The sequence below is a fragment of the Papaver somniferum genome, unplaced genomic scaffold (genome assembly GCF_003573695.1).
Source record: "Papaver somniferum cultivar HN1 unplaced genomic scaffold, ASM357369v1 unplaced-scaffold_10, whole genome shotgun sequence".
Classification (NCBI taxonomy): domain Eukaryota; kingdom Viridiplantae; phylum Streptophyta; class Magnoliopsida; order Ranunculales; family Papaveraceae; genus Papaver; species Papaver somniferum.
The window spans coordinates 15,135,330-15,153,285 of record NW_020618825.1 but is presented as its reverse complement, the minus strand read 5'-3'; the positions used below and the strand labels follow the sequence as shown (position 1 = coordinate 15,153,285).

At 35.8% G+C, this 17,956-nt stretch overlaps 1 protein-coding gene and 1 pseudogene across 1 annotated transcript; both read right to left on the bottom strand.

The window, feature by feature from the left end:
- Positions 1-7,939: 7,939 nt before the first annotated feature.
- On the bottom strand, positions 7,940-9,615 carry LOC113326424 (annotated as a pseudogene).
- Positions 9,616-16,049: 6,434 nt separating this feature from the next.
- LOC113326423 (protein SUPPRESSOR OF K(+) TRANSPORT GROWTH DEFECT 1-like) lies at positions 16,050-17,705 on the bottom strand. The gene is made up of 7 exons (XM_026574160.1): positions 17,610-17,705; positions 17,327-17,512; positions 16,964-17,032; positions 16,802-16,876; positions 16,564-16,662; positions 16,311-16,463; positions 16,050-16,175 (listed from the first exon to the last, which is right to left on the bottom strand). The coding sequence occupies exons 1-7, from the start codon at positions 17,703-17,705 to the stop codon at positions 16,050-16,052; spliced, it is 804 nt and encodes a 267-aa protein (XP_026429945.1).
- Positions 17,706-17,956: the final 251 nt, after the last annotated feature.

Here is a 17,956-nt window from a genome sequence, read left to right as displayed (position 1 = left end):
ACTAGGGTTTGAGTACCAGTCGACATGAGCATCAGAGAGTATGGGAAAAGAAGGAGAGGACGAGAAGGAAGCATGGGTCGAGCACAGGGGAGACAAATTCAGAGAATCAGTGAGTTTAATTTCCAATTTAAAAATTAGGGTTTCCAATTAGGGTTTAGAAATTAGGGATTCCATGTAAAACTATAAATAGAAGATGATGTAGAAAGTGTGCTTGGGTTAGCTGAGTTACCACCAATTAGTGGTTCTATGTAGTTTAATTTCTGTTTGAACTTCAATTTCAATGCAATTTTAATTCTCTGTTTGATTTTCATTTTCTGTTTTAATGTTCTAATTCCTCTTGCTAGGGTTGAGATGAAGCCCTAATTTGCTATTTGTTGTTCATGTTTTTGACAATAACCTTGTTATGCTTAATTGTTTAGGATGAAATTTAGTCTTAGGACTTCAACACTTAACTTTCACAGTGTATGTAATGCATCCATTGTAGTTAGAATTATTCTGAGTTGTAGAACTGCAACTCATGTTTAACAACATATATGAACCTTTGATTAGTTGTGCATTGAAAAGACAGTTAATACTTAGAAGAATTACCTTAGTTGTGATTGAATCATCCATCTCAAATTGACCTTAGATATGCAGAGGATTGACATCTCTCTTATTATCAGTTATAAGGACAAGGTTAGTGTTAGGAGCAGAACAAGGAGTTTAAGTTAGTGGTGGAATCAAAGGCCCTAGTACTCTTCTCATCATTTACTCAATCTCCCTGTTTATATTTGTTGTTGTTTCCATTTGATCTCATTATTTCCCCCTTGCTACTGCTCACTCCCCACCAATCAGTGGTGTTCATAACACCACAAAATCATCTTTTCTCACTGTTTCATCATCACTGCCCCTTAGGAAGACCAGTTAACAAGCAAGCTTAGAAAAAATTAGCAAATATCCCTCCAAGTCCCTGTGGAACTGACCTGTGCTTGCCCAGTGTTGCTTTAGACACTGTGCACTTGCAGTTAGATAAATATAGTGTTGTTGCCAGCCCTATCAAAAACTCCTCACTATTGCCTCTTAATATATTAACCGGTGCCAGGTTGCTATGTTGTTCATAAACATGTGGCCAGTCTCCGGGTAGACGCTCATTCTCGACTATCATATTATGTAAGATAATACAGGTTTTCATGATATAAGCAAGCAAATCTGGATTCCACATTCTTGCAGGTTGTTTGATGATTCCAAACTGTTGTTGGAGTACACCAAATCCCCGTTCTACATCTTTTCTTGCACCCTCTTGCATCGATGAAAAGATTTCCATTTTCCTACCTACCGGATGTTTAATGGCCATAACAATAGTAGGTACTCTGGGTATATGCCATCACCTAGATAATACGGCATATCATATGAATGTCCGTTTACCTCGTAGCTCACTGGTGGTGCTTTTCCTGTTACAAGACTTCGAAAAACCTATGAACGGTTCATAACATTAATATCGTTGTTAGATCCGGGCATACCAAAAAATGCATGACAAAACCATAGATCATAGGACACCACCGCCTCCAACATGATACTTTCGCTCCGTTTATATGCTGTGTAAACCCCTGACTCTGCCGACAGAAATTTATCCCATTTCCAATGCATGCAATCTAGACTACCTAGCATACCTGGAAATCCCCGGTCTTTGTTTTGCTTGAGCAACAATTCAACATCACCAGCAGTTGGTTCACGCAAATATTCTTTCCCATACACGTTGACAATCGTCTTACAGAACCTCCGAGTAGCTTCCAACACAGTGGTTTCTCCTATGCGTAAGTAATATTCTATTGCATCTTCCGCACATCTGTAAGCTAACATTCTTACTGCTGTTGTTACTTTTTTATGAGGGTTTAATCCTACAGCTCCACAAGCATCGGGATTTTGAACAAAATATCTGTCTGCATTGGTAACACCTTCCACTATTCGGTTAAACAATTGTCGACGCATTCTGAATTTTATGCGAAAAACATTGGGTGGTTGGTTTGGGTACGGAGATAAATAGTTGTTCCATAGAAGTTCAGCTCCTGCATCACGATTTCTGGGTATTTTGATACGAGTTTGAGGCCATTTTGAATTTGTAACAAGGACTCCCAAACTAACGACCATGTTATTTTGCATAATTGCTATTGCATCATAATCAGAGGAATAAAAACTACTATTAGAAGATGAATAAACATAAGAGAAATAATTAAAGGTTTTCTCATTGTTTTCCATTACTATCTGAAGCAGAAGAGGGGTGTTGTCATTCATATATAGGGTGATCAGGTCTTTAATTTATATCCAAGAGCATTAATAAATAAAAAAGGAGATGGTGAGAGATAGTGATTTTCTTGAAAAAATAAAGTCTTTTCCAAAAAAGATAAAGTGTTTGTCAGTAGCCTGATATGACTATACTCTATATGGACGGTGTAAAAACTATATACACTGCATACTCTCAAACTTTAGAGGACTACTAAAAGGATAGTGGAGAGAGTAGACTTGAAATGACTACTTGCTTAAAGATAAGATAAGCTATTAACTATCAGTAGGTGTAGTAAAACTATATACACACCAAAGATAAAGATAATACTAAAGACAGACCATCTAAATAGTCGTAACCAATTAATCATTCATATTATTTGTATCCGAAGGCGCCGATCGAGGTGGCATAAAAGGCATCTGCATTCTCGGAGTGGCATTGACTGAGGACATTGTTGAAGCTGATCCTTGACTCATAGAACTCCAAACTTGCGGTGGCATTGTTTGGGAAAAGGAACCGAACCCAAGGGGAGGTTGGACAGCGTGCTGCGTACGGAAAAGAGACATTTGTTGTTGCAAATCTATGTTTATAGTATTCAGCCTTTGTATTTTTGTTTCTTTCGCCATAATAACGTTCATCCTCTCATTCGTTTGTTTTAATGTAAAATCGCGAAATTGTTGATTAAAGTCAACATGTTCTTGAAATAATGTGTAAGCTTCTTGCTGTCATGAAAAAAATAAAATACATAAGTACAAATGTATAATAAAATGTTGAACGTAGAATAAAAAGTTGAAAGTTAACATAAGTGGGATAATAGATGTGGAGGAGGGATAGGTACATGTTCAGCAGGGTGTTCAATTGGGTCCGTATACAAGTCACCGACAAGCCCATATATTTGGGATTCCCAATTAGGATGAGTCACATAATCGTTGTAGTTAGTTACCTTTCTCCAGTACTGCAAATATATATCATAATCTTTAACAACTTGTACTATCTCTGTAGCATCGAGCAAACCTTCACTTTTTAGGCGTTCTGCTTGAATACTGCCGATATCCCCAATAATTGTGTGTAGTTTTATGGGAACAACAAAAGTATACTGGTTTTGTCTCCAGCACCTTTCTCCGAGGTACATGTTATGTTGTACGGTTAGAAAGGGAATATGAATGTAATAAGTATGATATATACTACATAAGCATGAAAAAAAAAATGTTATTGGCATTTAGCAACAATTATCAAATAAAATTTAATTATTAACTCACAATTCCCATGTAATAAAATATATATCTGGAGTCTGATAGCCTCGAATCCGTGCATCCCATATCAGATGAAAGAACTTCTCTGTATGATTCCCATGGGCGCCATGTCACTTGTTCAGCAGTAAGCTTACTCAATAAACCCCTACAACGGAAAATATCATTTGTATTCTTCGGTACATTCCATTAAGAAGTTACAGGCCATTTTTGTTCTGTACTCCCCTTTGAGATGTGTGGTCGACATATCCCCAGGTATTCATACCCCCAAAACTACTCCATGAAAATAATTAGCCAATTTAATAACTTCGCAACAAAATAAACAATGAAAGGAAAAAAAAACTGGATTAAAAGAATACCTTTAATATTTGGAATGGACCGCATAGTGCCTTCTGTCTCCTCCCTTTTAAACGAAGTGACGCATACAATCTTGAAAAAGAGGCACCACCCCAGTCATACTTGGATACTACATCAAGATTTTCAAAAGCAGCTAACCATCCAGCATCAATATAGGTCTTTGCATTAGAAAAGAAAAAATGTCCCAAAACATACATGAAAAAGGAAATTGCTACTCTATAAGCAAGGGTGCTATCATTTTCAGCCGCAACCAACTTGTCTTCTAATAAATATGAGCTTAAATATTTAACTGTAATTGAATTTGAAACCCACGACGGAGCTTTTGGACAGAGCGTGACATCTTGGATATCAAGAAAGATACGCTCACGAACATATTCAAATGGATACTTCCCAGAATCATACGGAACGTCTGGCCCATCACCGATACTCAGTCCAGTCAACATGAGACAATCTAGGGGGGGTAAATCCGATCTCACCAAATGGGAAGTGAAAAGTATTTGTTGTATCCCAAAACCGCTCAACAATATAATCAACCATTGAATGTTGGATTTCGCTACATTGTATGTTCAGTAAACTTTTCCATCCCGCTTTTTCAATAATATATTTAGCTCTAAGACAGTATTGTGAAATAGTTTTATAGTGATGAATTACCGATGCCAGAGATCCACGATGTTGGTACTTTCATTTGTGCTCTCCTATAAATGGAATGTTTGTAGTAGCATGCGGTTTATCATCTTGAAGTACAGGAAACCGCCCTAACCGGGGAATATCAACCTCCTTAATTTTACCAGTAGAGATTATGTTGTAATCCTCTTCGGTTACAAATTTTTGTTTCTTGTTCGTCTTCATGCGACCATTGAACCGCGCTATGAGTCTATTCAGCATCTGAGCACACACAAGATAGATGCAATTTCAATTTCAAAACACCAACCCTCATTATTCCATATTTTTATAAGTCCATCACCATTTATATTCCAAATACTATAAATCCTTAATACAAACTATATTAATTCCAAATTCTATAATTCCACTTATATTCCAAATACTATAAATTCATAACACAAACTATATTAATTCCAAATTCTATAATTCCACCAACACAAATTAAATCTTCACCTATGTATGTAGAACATATTAGAAACCAAAAAAATATACCTCATAACAGCTCAATTTAATCACTTCAACATTCCATAAAAATCACTACAAAATCAATTACTTTAACCCCATTTACATACATATAAATTAGCTATTATACATATGTAACACACAAAATTCACATAACCACAATTTTTCACATAACCACAAGAAATGTAAAAACACATATTAATCCAAATTTATGAAAAAACACATAAATTAGCTCATCTTAAAATCCAATTTCATATTTAACCAAATCTACATACAACATACGCAAATCTGTTCACATACAATATCATATTCATAATTGTTTGTCAATACCCAATTTTCTAAAACCTAATTTTAACAAACTAAAACCATAAATAAATTAAAACCTAATTTTAACAAACTAAAACTCTAAATAAATTATACAAGAATATAGATAAACAGAAGAGATTAAGAAAACTAACGTACCTCTCATGGAATCTATCTCGTTGCTATTTTCTTTTTTTTTCTTCCTTTACTACTCATTACTGCGTTTGAGAATGGGAGTGAAAGATAGAGGTGTTGTTTTGATGGAGGTAGAAAAAAGAGGTAGAAAAGAAGAAGACCGAGAAGAAAAGATTAGGGTAAACGTGTAACACGTAAAGGGTTTTACGTGGAGGTGGAGGTATAATGTTCGCCGGCTTGAACTCCACACGTGTTGATTACGTGTGTTAAGTGGGGAGGAGATTATATGTACGCCCTTGGACCGGCGGAAACTATATAAACGCCCCATCGGGCGTGGATTATGTCACCGTCCCGTGTCACGGCGTAAATTATATGACCTCCCCACATCCGGCGTTTACTATATCAACGCCCCATCACGAGCGTTAAATTTATGTCCGCCCCAACCGGGTGCACTTAATAGCTACGCTCCACTATCAAACGTTGACTATACGTCCGCTCGACTAAATATACTCGCTACCGTAGCGTCATACTACGGTCTAAACTCAAATTTGGTCGTGGTTTTTGGTCTTTGATCTTTGGTTTTGATGGCACCATTGTGGATGCTCTAATAAGACAAAAAAGGTTGGAAAATACTTATATGTCCCTTCATAATCGGTAGTTTAGTATTGGTTTTATCAACCGACTGTGACCATGTTCTCCTCTTCTTTACTTTGTTTCAAATAATTAAATTTGGGGCTGCTACCATAATCGGTAGATAATGAACATCACAAAACTTCCGATTGTACCTCGGTAGTTTCCTGAATCGGTAGATAATAAACGTCAGGAAAGTACAGATTGTGGAAATAGAGAAATTCGAAATTCCATTGGTTTTTGAAAAATTTGAATTTGGGGCTACTACCACAATCGGTAGATAATAAACATCACGAAACTACCGATTGATCAAGTAGAGAAATTCAAAATTTCATTGTTTTTTGAAAATTTTGAATTTGGGGCTACTGCCACAATCGTTAGATAAAGAACATCACAAGAATATTGCTTGTATAATCGGTGTAGATAGTAAACATCACGAGACTACCGATTGTGCAAATAGAGAAATTCAAAATTCCCCCGCTAAAGAGAATATTAAGCAGAAATTTGATTACATTCATATCATTTTAGCACTTTGATTCACTATCATTATCACATTTGTTATCAAGAGCTTCAAAATGAGGTTTTTCGAAGCGCTTCAGTATGCAGAGAATATTTTTTGTATACAAGGTTGATACATAAATCAAACTAGGGCCGCTTTTATTTATTTTATTATATTTTTCTTTAACGACAAGTATTAGTTACATATTGCTTCAGTATGCACAAACTGCTAACTAATCGTAAGGATATAAAAAAATATTTATAACCTAAATTAAAAAAACTCACCAAAGCATCATGTATGCTAACAAATAAAGTAAATTATAGATGTTTTTCTAAACATGAAATAAGACTATGCATGTAATTTTCTAGACGGATTCAATTCAGTTATTAGTAAATTAAAACTTTGATTCTCTAAAATCAATAAACCATATAAAGTTAATATTGCATAGAATAAAATGATTCAGTAATAATCAATAACATTTATTTTTATTTTTAAAATATTCAGTTATAATCAAAAATAATAATTTATAAAGAAAAACTGAAAAATGCAAACAAAATATGCAATTAAACTAGGATGGAGGGAGTATAACTATTTAAGTCCTAATTAGCCTATTTTTCCTTCTATTTTATGTAAATATATGTAGGTCCCCAGTAATTATTTGTTATACAAAGATCTCCAAATATAAAAGATATATTTAGTTACCGGCACTCCTTGTTGCCCCAGAGCCCCACTTGTCTGCTTACCCTTCCCGCCCGGCCTTAAAGTCGGACTTCCTATTAAATTTTTAGAAGCTTGTATTTTGATGACTTAGGTTCAAAATTGGAAGGCAAATTACATTTAACTTTGCCACCAGATAGCTTCTTAGTTTGACATTTCCAGTCTCTCTTTGATGGCTGAGTGTCTGTACCTTTTCTTGTGCCTCCTTGGTACCTTGTATTCAGTTTGAACTTTACTCAAAAAAATAAAAATAAATAAAAAATAACTTCTCTTTCTATCACCTTCTGTACCACCCAAAATAAATCGGTAGTTTGTTGTTGTTCGAGCATTTTTTATGTAACAGCATCATAATAACCTATTATATAAACTTTAATAAAATTTGGACCATTTTCAAGTATTATCATAACTATCCATATGTAAACTAAAATGGTTGATATCAAGAATGCTGGAGAGAGCGCGTATTTGGTATTTCCTCCGATAATCGTATATGCCCTCATGAATTGATTCCCTGGGAAGGTTATATATCATCTCATTGTTGATTACCTATAATTGTTGGGAAACTGAAATAACGTCACACACACATGTGACAGACTCATTAACAGAAACAACAACTTACTAACACTGACATCAATACTCTACTTATACTTTCTTACGGATCACACATTAGGGCAGTACGTTGGCATAAAGGAGTTGATTCCAAGTATCAGGAACTCCGGGGAGGCACCAATGATGACAATCAGAGTAACTAACAGGATCTGATATTTTAACTGGAGTTCTTGTATCCCATATTTTCTTGTGCACAGAAATATGGGCATCTTTTCTGTACTCTGATAGTTGTGTAATATTGAGTATTTTCACATCAGCACCTCTAGCTTTCAATTCATTGACTTTACTCTCCAAGGCCTTTATAAATTCTGTACTTGTCCATTGACCCCAGTAATGTTCTTGTCATATTGGTTCTGTTTCGTTGTAACAATTTCCTTCTTTGTTCTTTCCCCATTCCCCTGCCCTGCAACATTGTGATGCTTGAGATATTGTAAATCTAAACGCATTTACAGTTAAAGTTGAATAGAGTACATTGTAGAGAGACAGAGTTAATACCTTGCATGCACTGGTGTTATGCTGAACAACTGCGTCTTTGTTCGGTTGATATGATTTTCAAGCCAATTGGACCATGTTTTTAGACCCACTTCAAACTTACCCAACATTCCTAAATCTTTGTAGATTCCTTCATTAGGTCTTACAAAGGATCCCCATCTGTTCACAATTAGTACATGATTTTCAAATCTTAATAACGGCATTTCTCAAATTGCTTCAGTATATATGTGCTTCATTTAGCTAATAATAATAAGATGTTTGTGAAACTTACAAGAGTTCCAGCTCTGGATCCTTCCACCAAAGGTAGGAATCGAAGACAAGTATATCAGCATCAGACCAATTGCGTGTTTTTCAATAGCTCCAACTTTGACTATCCGATGTGGTACTCGATGGTACACCGGATTATCTGCATTTGATTCAACCAAAAATGGCGCCCAATCTCTCTCAATGGTTGCATTGAATTCCTACACATATTTTTTGGTCAACAATAGATCAATTGAAGCCACATTATACGTATACATGGGTACGTAAATTCTGGCTGGAATTAGAACCACATTATATGCATTTATGTCGTGAGGTTCAGAGTATACAACTTACAATGGCTTTAAAGATCATCAGGGAGCCATTGGTGTGCATGGATTTGAGTGATGATGGAATTACAGATTCCACCATACAAACCATGGAAGCCCACTGATTTGTGCTCATTGAATCTCCAACATAGACCATCATTTTCCCTCTCAATCTCTCTAGGACTGCTTCGGCATTGAACCTAGCTTATTTTACATTGAACCAATATAAGATTAGGAAATATTAGACAAACAACTGTTAGCATGTTAAATCAAATCTCAGATATTGGAAAACAACAGGTAGAAAGAATTAATTGTAATAACCTTGGTAAGTCGCAGTGTTCGGGTTGCCATTTCCAATTCTGATAGCTTACATCCTTTCTTCCATGCTTTTCACAGGTATACCAATCATACCAGATTGAGCACTGCTTCCATGAATACAAAGGATTCGTCGAATTATCATAAACGACCCATTTACCTGAAGATCACAACTTGACGGTGGTGTACTGATCAATGCTCCATAGCCCTTCATTGTCATCTTGCTTTAACCCTTCGTTATTGTCTCCTTGTAAGTTTGTAACCCTTCATTGTGGTTCTGGACATTGTTCTGGAATAAACAGCAATGAGAACAAAGATGGCGACTAAACTTAGCCTGCAAAAATTTACGGCCCCCATTATAGTGTACACTTGCCTTTGTTTAGTCTATTGCACTACAATGCTGTTTCAGCTGTTTATCTTAATCTCTCTGTGTTTTTTTCTCTGTTCAGTATTAGTTATAGAGTTCCTTTGTCCTGATCATATTTCGGAAAAAGTATTTGAAATACAATTACAAGTAGAGTGCCCGTAGCACGCCGGCTATTCAATTAATGACGATCATTTCTTGTTATCAAAAAAAAAAAAAAAGGATCATTTCTTGTTATCATGTTATGGGACTCACCGACAAAACCACCAATTACTACTTGCTAGTGAAATCAACAGGTCGGTTCCTTGTGGAATACCACCAATTATTTAAGTTGGTTAATACTTGATCTCAGTATTGTTTTAGAAGAAGTAAAACCAAGAGTACGACGAGAATCATCAAATGGCCTGATAGTTCTCATATTCCGACACCTTTGGGAGGTTGGGGTTGGAAGTTGGACCCATATAAAAATTCCTAAATGAAAGGGATTACGAAGCAGTCTAGAGAGCAATATTTTATGCTATCAGAAGGGGGATTTAGGAAGTAGTCGACCAATATATATAACATAAGGTCGCTTAGATTAGGAAGTAGATGCCCAAAACAGACAATTTCCTAGAATTCTAAAAACTACAAGAAGAAGAACTTTTCTTGTTTACTGGTTTTTTTTAGCTACGATGAAGAACTTTCTACTGCTTTTATATATTAATTAATTGGTTGTGCACTTCATAGAAATATAAAGAAAAATTAAAATACATGCTATCAAAAAAAAAAAAAAAAAAAAAAACGATAGATAGATAGATAGATAGATCGAGTAAAAATTGCATTTAGGAAAGACACATCATAATGGGTCATCTATACGAGTCCAATATATCCTCCTTTTTGATCAAAAAAATAAAAATAAATGCGAGTCCAAAATAAAAAATCAAGATTCAATGTAAGTACCTCATTGGAGCATGTACTGGAAACTCGAAGCATTGGATACCTAGACTTGATCAGTTTTATACACCGGGTTTAAACCCAAAATCAGTACATTAAAGTTTGGCTCAACAAAAATAAGTAGTTGAACAAAAGCTTTCTATTTCTAATGATCTGATTAATGAAAACATAATTACAAATATTGTATTTGTTTCCCACATTAAACTATCTAATGATTTGATCTGTAACCTTAATATTTAAGGAAGGGTAAAGAAGAAGAATCCTTTTTTTTACCATGAAATGATTAATAGGCTAATAATAATGCGTGGTGTTTCTAACACCGCGTATTATCATTAGCCTATTAAGATGTACAAGCAAAGCTTTAAAAGATAAATGGGTTTGGAGATATGTAAATGAGAAGAGAGCTTTATGGAGAAGAATAGTTCAACAAAAGATGAAGAATGGTGTTGACGTTGGTTTTCCTTCTGATGATTATACAGCAATTGGTAGAAGCAATTGGAAATGCATTTTGAAATCTGTTTTTTTTTTTGGATGAACATGTTAAGGTTAAGCTGAATAATGGCAAGGCAGTAAGATTCTGGATTGACAGTTGGTCTTCTTTTGGCCCTTTGAAGAAAAGATATCCAGCTATTTTTAAGGCAGTAAGCAATAAGAATGCTTCTATTTTAGATATGATTGAGAATGGGAGGTTGAAATGTCAGACTAGAAGAAGATTATACCAGAATGAACAATATGAATGGGATATGTTGTGTAATGATCTTGGTCCTGTTCATGGATTGAATGAAGAAGAAGATGTGGCGGAGGTCATGGAAGATTTTTCAGTTAAGAAGTGCTATGAGTTGTTAGTTCAAGATGATACTAGTTGGGACTTTAACAGGTTTTTATGGAAACAAGGTATACCACCTAAGGTAAGTTTCATGCTCTGGGCTACATTTCATGATTCTCTACCTACTCTTTCAATGCTCAAGCACAGAGGGATGGATATTGAAAACACCAACTGTCTATTCTGTAAGAGGAAGGAGGAATGTGCAGACCATTTGTTTGTTGGATGCTATTTTGCCAATGAAGTTTGGTGTCATTTATTTAAGGAATTTAAACTATCCTAGGTTGCTCCTTTTTCAGTGAAGAATTTCTTTATATCTTGGAATTTGAACAACCTTCATGGTAGATGTAAAAGGATATGGTGGAAGGTGATTTATGCAGTGTGTTGGCAACTGTGGACTGAGAGAAACAAAAGAAATCATGGAGGCAGAGCTATGACAGTGGAGGAGGTCTTAATGTTGATTAAGCAGAATATTGTGCTTTGGTGTTCTGAGGAAGATGTGTTTGATAATGTTAGTGTAAACCAATTTTTGTTTCAATGGGAGACTGTTCTTCATATATGATGTTAGGAACAGCTCCATCCCTTGTATTCTTCTTTTTCCTTCTTAATATAACCTTTCCTTTTCAAAATAAATAAATAATAATACGTGGTGTTCTAATTAAATCCGATAAAGCCGACGGTAACTAGTAAAAGTATTTCTTTTCACCATTTCTAGAAGATATTGAAGCTACAAATGTATGGAAGGTTGGAAGAGAAGATAGTACGGAATCATGAGAACATGATAGAGATCAAGAAAAATTTGTAGCTGAGTTTAGAGTTAAAACCGATAAATTATTCTTGTTAGGAAAGAAAAATCTAACATCATGAAACTTTTAGTAAAGTTGAAGAAAATATTAGTTCTGAATTAAAACTCTTAGAACATCTCTAACAGCAGGTGTAAAAAGTTTTATGTGGATGTCTCTTTAAGACCTTTATCTAGGAAAGTTTACATATGTAGTTAGAGTCCAATAGTATGTCCACTAGTCTGTGATTCCACCCTTAAGTTATCTTATGTGATAAAATGATAATCGTTTATTTGTACTTTTAATAATTGAAAAAAAAAAAATTACCAAAAAATGTGGCATAGAGGTCAATCCGATGATGTAGTTAAGACATTCTTTAACACCTTCATGTTCACTATCGATCTCATCACTTCTAGTTTGTAGGACCTAACTAACTATTGGAGATGAATTTACGCTAAATAAGGATGTAAAGTCCTATTTGTCATGAAAATTAATAATTCCACCCTCTATTGGAGATTCTCTCATAAAAAGGGCTACGGGATAGTGTATTTGACGATACTATCCTTTTATAAATGGGTTAGGGAAAACGTGATAATTTATTTACCTCACTAGAGAAAGTATAAAAAAAATACCATAAGCGAAAAATGTTTACCGGCTTAAGTAAAAAATTTGTTATTTTATACCACAAGCAACAAATGACCAACTCATCAACTTCAACAAATTTGTAGTCTTCTTCAGTAAAAACACTAACCAAATCTTATCCCTACCATCAGTAACATTATGGGTGTTCAAGTGTCCAAGATGGATGACAAGTACTTAGGCTCTCCTCTGTTTACTCACAGAAGCAAAATCAACTATTTCAAGTCTGGTGTTGACAAGCTAAGACTTTCCAGCTGGAAAAATGCTCCCCTAATCCCGCTGGGAGGGAAGTCCTCCTCAAATCTGTCACTTCTACGGCTAGTATCGACCAGATGAACTGCTTCAGGAATCCAAAACAAACCTTCCAGGACCTCAACAAACTCCAAAAGTGATTTCTTCTAGGGAAAATCTTGGAAAACTCCAAAGGCTACTACCCAAAAGCCTGGACTGCAGTTTGCAAACCCAAAGAACTGGGAGGATTAGGCTTCATGTATATGGGACTCTTCAACAGCTCTATTATCACCAAAATTGGATGGAGACTAAAGCAGGATAAAGACTCTCTTTGGTACCAACTAATGGATGCAAAGTATCTAATTGGCAGAAATGTGCTTAACATGGATATCAAACCAAAAGATGGAGACTCCTGGATATGGAAAGACATTTTAGAAAGAATTAGAAACATTTAACAACATTGTATCTATAGAATTGGTAATGGGAGGAAGATCAAAATTTGGGATGATATATGGATACCAAATATCTCATCGAGACTTAGCAAACCTATTAACTACCCACATTTCATTGAGACAGTTGCAAATATTCTTCTACCTAATAGAAACTGGGATGATACTCTGGTTCAAACCTATTTCAACCCCCATACTGCTCAGGCCATTCTAGCCCTGGATACTCACCCAGGGGAGGAAGACAAGATTCAATGGAACTTAAATAACACAGGAAAGTTCTCTGTCAGATCCCTCTACAAGGCCATGATGGATAATCTCTACAGAAATGATATTACAACAAGAAATTGGGGAGCAATCTGGAATATGGATATTTCTCCAGTTATTAAGATCTTTATTTGGAAATGTTCTCATGAAATCCTATCCACCAATGTTAAAACAGCTAGCATCCTGCACTACATTGATCCTTTATTCCAAATATGCAAAAGTGGGGAAGAAACAATGACACACATGTTCCTAAACTGTCCTACTTCTACTTCTGTATGGAACAAAATCATTGGTCCCTCTCATGGTTAAACTCATGGTATCTGCCTGGAGATGCCAGTAAAAACTACAATATTTATACTATTGTATGCTGGTTCATCTGGAGGACTAGGTGTGACCTGGTTTTCAGGCATATTCATCCAAACGCCAGACAAACCTCCAACTGCATCAGGAAGCATTTATGCAATCATAACAGAGTTCATCATTTACCAAATCATATTATGAATGCTTTCTCTCTAACTGCTGGAGATCCTGAAACAACTGTGGAAAACAACATTGATCCTTACTCTCTGAACCAGTATCCTAGAGTGGACTATGGCATAATCATAAAGATATGCACCCTCCAGGATCCTTAGAACTTAATATACTTTTATGCTCTAATTATCATGGATTTTGCAGGAAACCCATTGGTACCATAGCACAACCAGGACATTCTGGAGCTTGGGGAGCAACAGGAGGAGCAAATTTAGCTTTTAAATGGACCAAAGCTATGCATCACACCAATGTAGAAATACATGATGAATCCATGGAAATCCTGTTCCGTTTTAAGTTACTGTATCACAAAGATGTCAAAAGAAGTTTTCACCTGAGATTTTATGGAAACATAAGCTTTGAAGAAGAAGACAATGCCACCAGTATCAATCCAGTTCCTTTTATTTTAATTAGTCTCAAAGTTATCCATAGACTTCAAAATTTGGATACTTTTAATATTGCACTATCTTGTAAGAACAATGTTGGCAGAGCTAGTGACAGAAGCACTGCTAACAATCTGTAATGCCTTTAGTCCCCTTTCGTCCTAAGTTTTTCTATAAAAAAAAATCATAGTTGTGGTCCTATATTGATAGAAAATATTTACTAATTATATTTGCAATCAAGCGGCAACTATTTCGCCATATAGATGTTCTTTTTTCTCAAACGACAAAAACTTGCCACTTGATGAAAACTTTCGGAAAGTATTTTACTTGAAACAATGTCCATGTAGGAAAGTTAATAATGGGAGGTAACTTGGTTAAATTTTCAACACTACCATAGATCTTGCCCTTAGAGCAAGTCTAAAGGGACTTGAAAAAATAACCTCATTTGATGGTCCATCGGTATTGTAAAACTCATTTTTTTCACCGTGTGAAAAGAGTTTATCTTTGATGGTTTGGTCGGTCGTCCCAAGTTGAGCCAATGCTCGGTTCCATCTGAATTGAGACACCACACCAAAACAGCCTTTTGGGGCGTTTATAAACGTTGCGCATAATTTGTGCAACGAAAATAAGCGTTGGTAAAACAGCGTTGCGCATTAGTTGCAACGCATATACAGGTTGCACAAATTAATTTGAACAACATTTATAAACGTTGCACACTTGTAGGTGCAAGGGATTGTTTTCTTTTTTCGACGTATATCTTAATTGGTGCAACAGTTATTTTTAATACAATAACACTTTTGTGGGTCCCATTTTGGTTTTCTTGAATGTTTATTTGCTTGGCTGCAGTTATATCGTTGCACGCTTTCAGGTGATTTGTTCAACGGATTATTTCCCTACGTTTATATTCGTTGCAAAATTATTATTGTCACCGGCTGTAGTTCCGGCATATCTCCCATTCTAGATGAACTAGAAGACCCAATTAATCATTTGGATGGAATCTTAATGTCATCACAATCGATCATGAACAATTCATACATCATCAGAGTAGATAGATGAACTTACCATAAACTCATACAATATTAAACAACTTGTGTAACAATCAAATATTCATTCCAAAGCATAAGAAAATGAATATAAACCTATCATAAGATAATGAATACTCCAGCTACATAGCTTTCATATATATGCATTCTAGTCTTTCATTATTTTGTTTCTCTTCGTATAAGTAGCTCATTTAGCAGCCCAGTTGCATCTAATTTGCTTATTCCCGAGCCATTTACTTAAAAAGACACGGTTGGAAATTAAATATCTGCATTCAATATACTAACATCAAGATACAAATGTAATACCTGGTCCCATAATCGCATTGTTTTGCGCTGTGATTTGATTCCCACATCAGCCTTCCTCTCCAAACTCCTTCGTGAATCTTTCATGCAGGTCTAGGTCCTTTTTTCTCATTGTTGGCCTCTGTCTCGCTAGTACTTTATCGTAATCTGTTCTTTGAATTGGCGGAGGTACGATCTGCAGTTGGCATTGAGATAAGGATTATCACATTTAAAAGCATCAATAACAGTCCTAACTTCGGTAATCAATATATCAGCGTCTAGTTCTGGCTCTACATGTACTTAAAGCGTGACCATTCCCATATATTCATACCTGTGAGGCAAGGCCTTGTGCATCAAGTTCTTGCATTGTAGTCTGAATGGCTCCAGGTTGCTTCGGGCCACATGGGATCCACATGTTATCGTTCTTATAAAAGAACATCGCAACCTGAGTTTTACGAACAGGTTCAAACATGACATCTTTGACCTGTTGAAGACGTCAGAAGACGATGAGTGTTCCATATCAGAACAATTATGAGAAGAGGGTATTATTCTAAGCAGTAAATCCAATAACAGTGTCCACTTACAACAACTGCAAAATCAGAACCAGAGAAACCATCTATTTTGCGAGCTAGGTCCTCGAAGTCACTTTCAATCAAATTATGGGGGGTATCTCCAAGATGCACCTTCCCAAAACAAACAAACCAGAAAGAGAAGTTAACTAAATTACAGTAGGAATGTCAAAATGCTACAAAAAGATTTTTTCTCAGAGATATTGCATCAACTAGCGGAGTCTAAGGGATAAAGTATCAGAACTATGGTTACCTTGAACATATGTTGCATGGCCTTCAAATCAAGAAGAGGGGTGTAAATCCTCTTGTCAAATCGCCTACGAATGGCCTGTCACTCATCACATTAGACATAAATATGCAAGATAGATAAGTATCTGAGTCCATGTGAATGAGCTCCAGTTTTCCCATATTTTACCTGGTCCAGCGAATAAGGTGTATTTGTGGCTGCAAGAAAGAAAACTTTCTCATCATTGTTTCCAACACCCTGAAATTTGCAATGCGACATGTTCGATGTTACTAAACTTGAGATGTGTTTTGGAGTCAATTTTGAGGTACAACCACATTCTTAAGAACAAGGAGTGAGCAATAAGATGATAAGATGTTGTTACTGGTGAAAATCACGCCAATCACTACATGTCATTAACTGTGAAAAACTCCCAAGCAAACGGGCAGTCATATAATTAGGTCAGGCCCAACAACTTAACTATTAAGATTGTTCACATACCCGTATATTAAACTAGAAAGGAGTTAATATTTCATAAATTAGCTTCACAAACACCTGCATCTGTAGAAGAAGTTTTGTTTTGATCCGTCGAGAAGCTTCACTCTCATTTCCCTCCCCACGCTGGCAACATAAATAATTGATTTCATCGACGAAAATGATGGAGGGAGCACTGTCACGAGACATCTGGAAAAGTTTGGAAACAAGATTCTCATTTTCACCCATCCACTTTGAGACCAGGTACTATAAGCTTTTCATAAAAATTTATCGTCAATTGAGCCTAGCAACTCACAAAGTCTGCAATCACAAAGTCAATTCTCAGGACCAAAAGTAGATGCACAAAAGAAATTTTATAAAAATTGCGAAGCCTCGCACAAGGCAAGGCAAAAGATGGTGATGGGGATTTTTTAAGAAGCTCAATAACAAAATGCCTCATCCACTATGCCCAATCTTTCTTAGTACTCCTTGGAGAAGCCTAACCAGCTGTCCTTAATCGACCATCATTGACCAGTAAGGAAAATAGTTAAGTTAAAACTCATAATGACAGAAGAAAATGATACGATCTCAAACGGTGACTGGTAGGGTAAGAATGCCATGAAACATCCAAACTGAATAAAGACTGGATTCCTGAGATACTTTGCCGGTATACGCGTTGAGAGCATCATCCCACCGCTGCAGTTTTTCGTA

What these genes read in the sequence shown, in the direction of transcription:
- LOC113326423 (XM_026574160.1), bottom strand. Translation starts at nt 17,705, where the DNA reads ATGAGGCATTTTGTTATTGAGCTTCTTAAAAAATCCCCATCACCATCT. An exon ending in ATTTTTATAAAATTTCTTTT is followed by an intron (nt 17,513 to 17,609) that starts GTGCATCTACTT and finishes AAAAGCTTATAG; the next exon opens with TACCTGGTCTCAAAGTGGAT. An exon ending in CACCTTATTCGCTGGACCAG is followed by an intron (nt 16,877 to 16,963) that starts GTAAAATATGGG and finishes GATGAGTGACAG; the next exon opens with GCCATTCGTAGGCGATTTGA.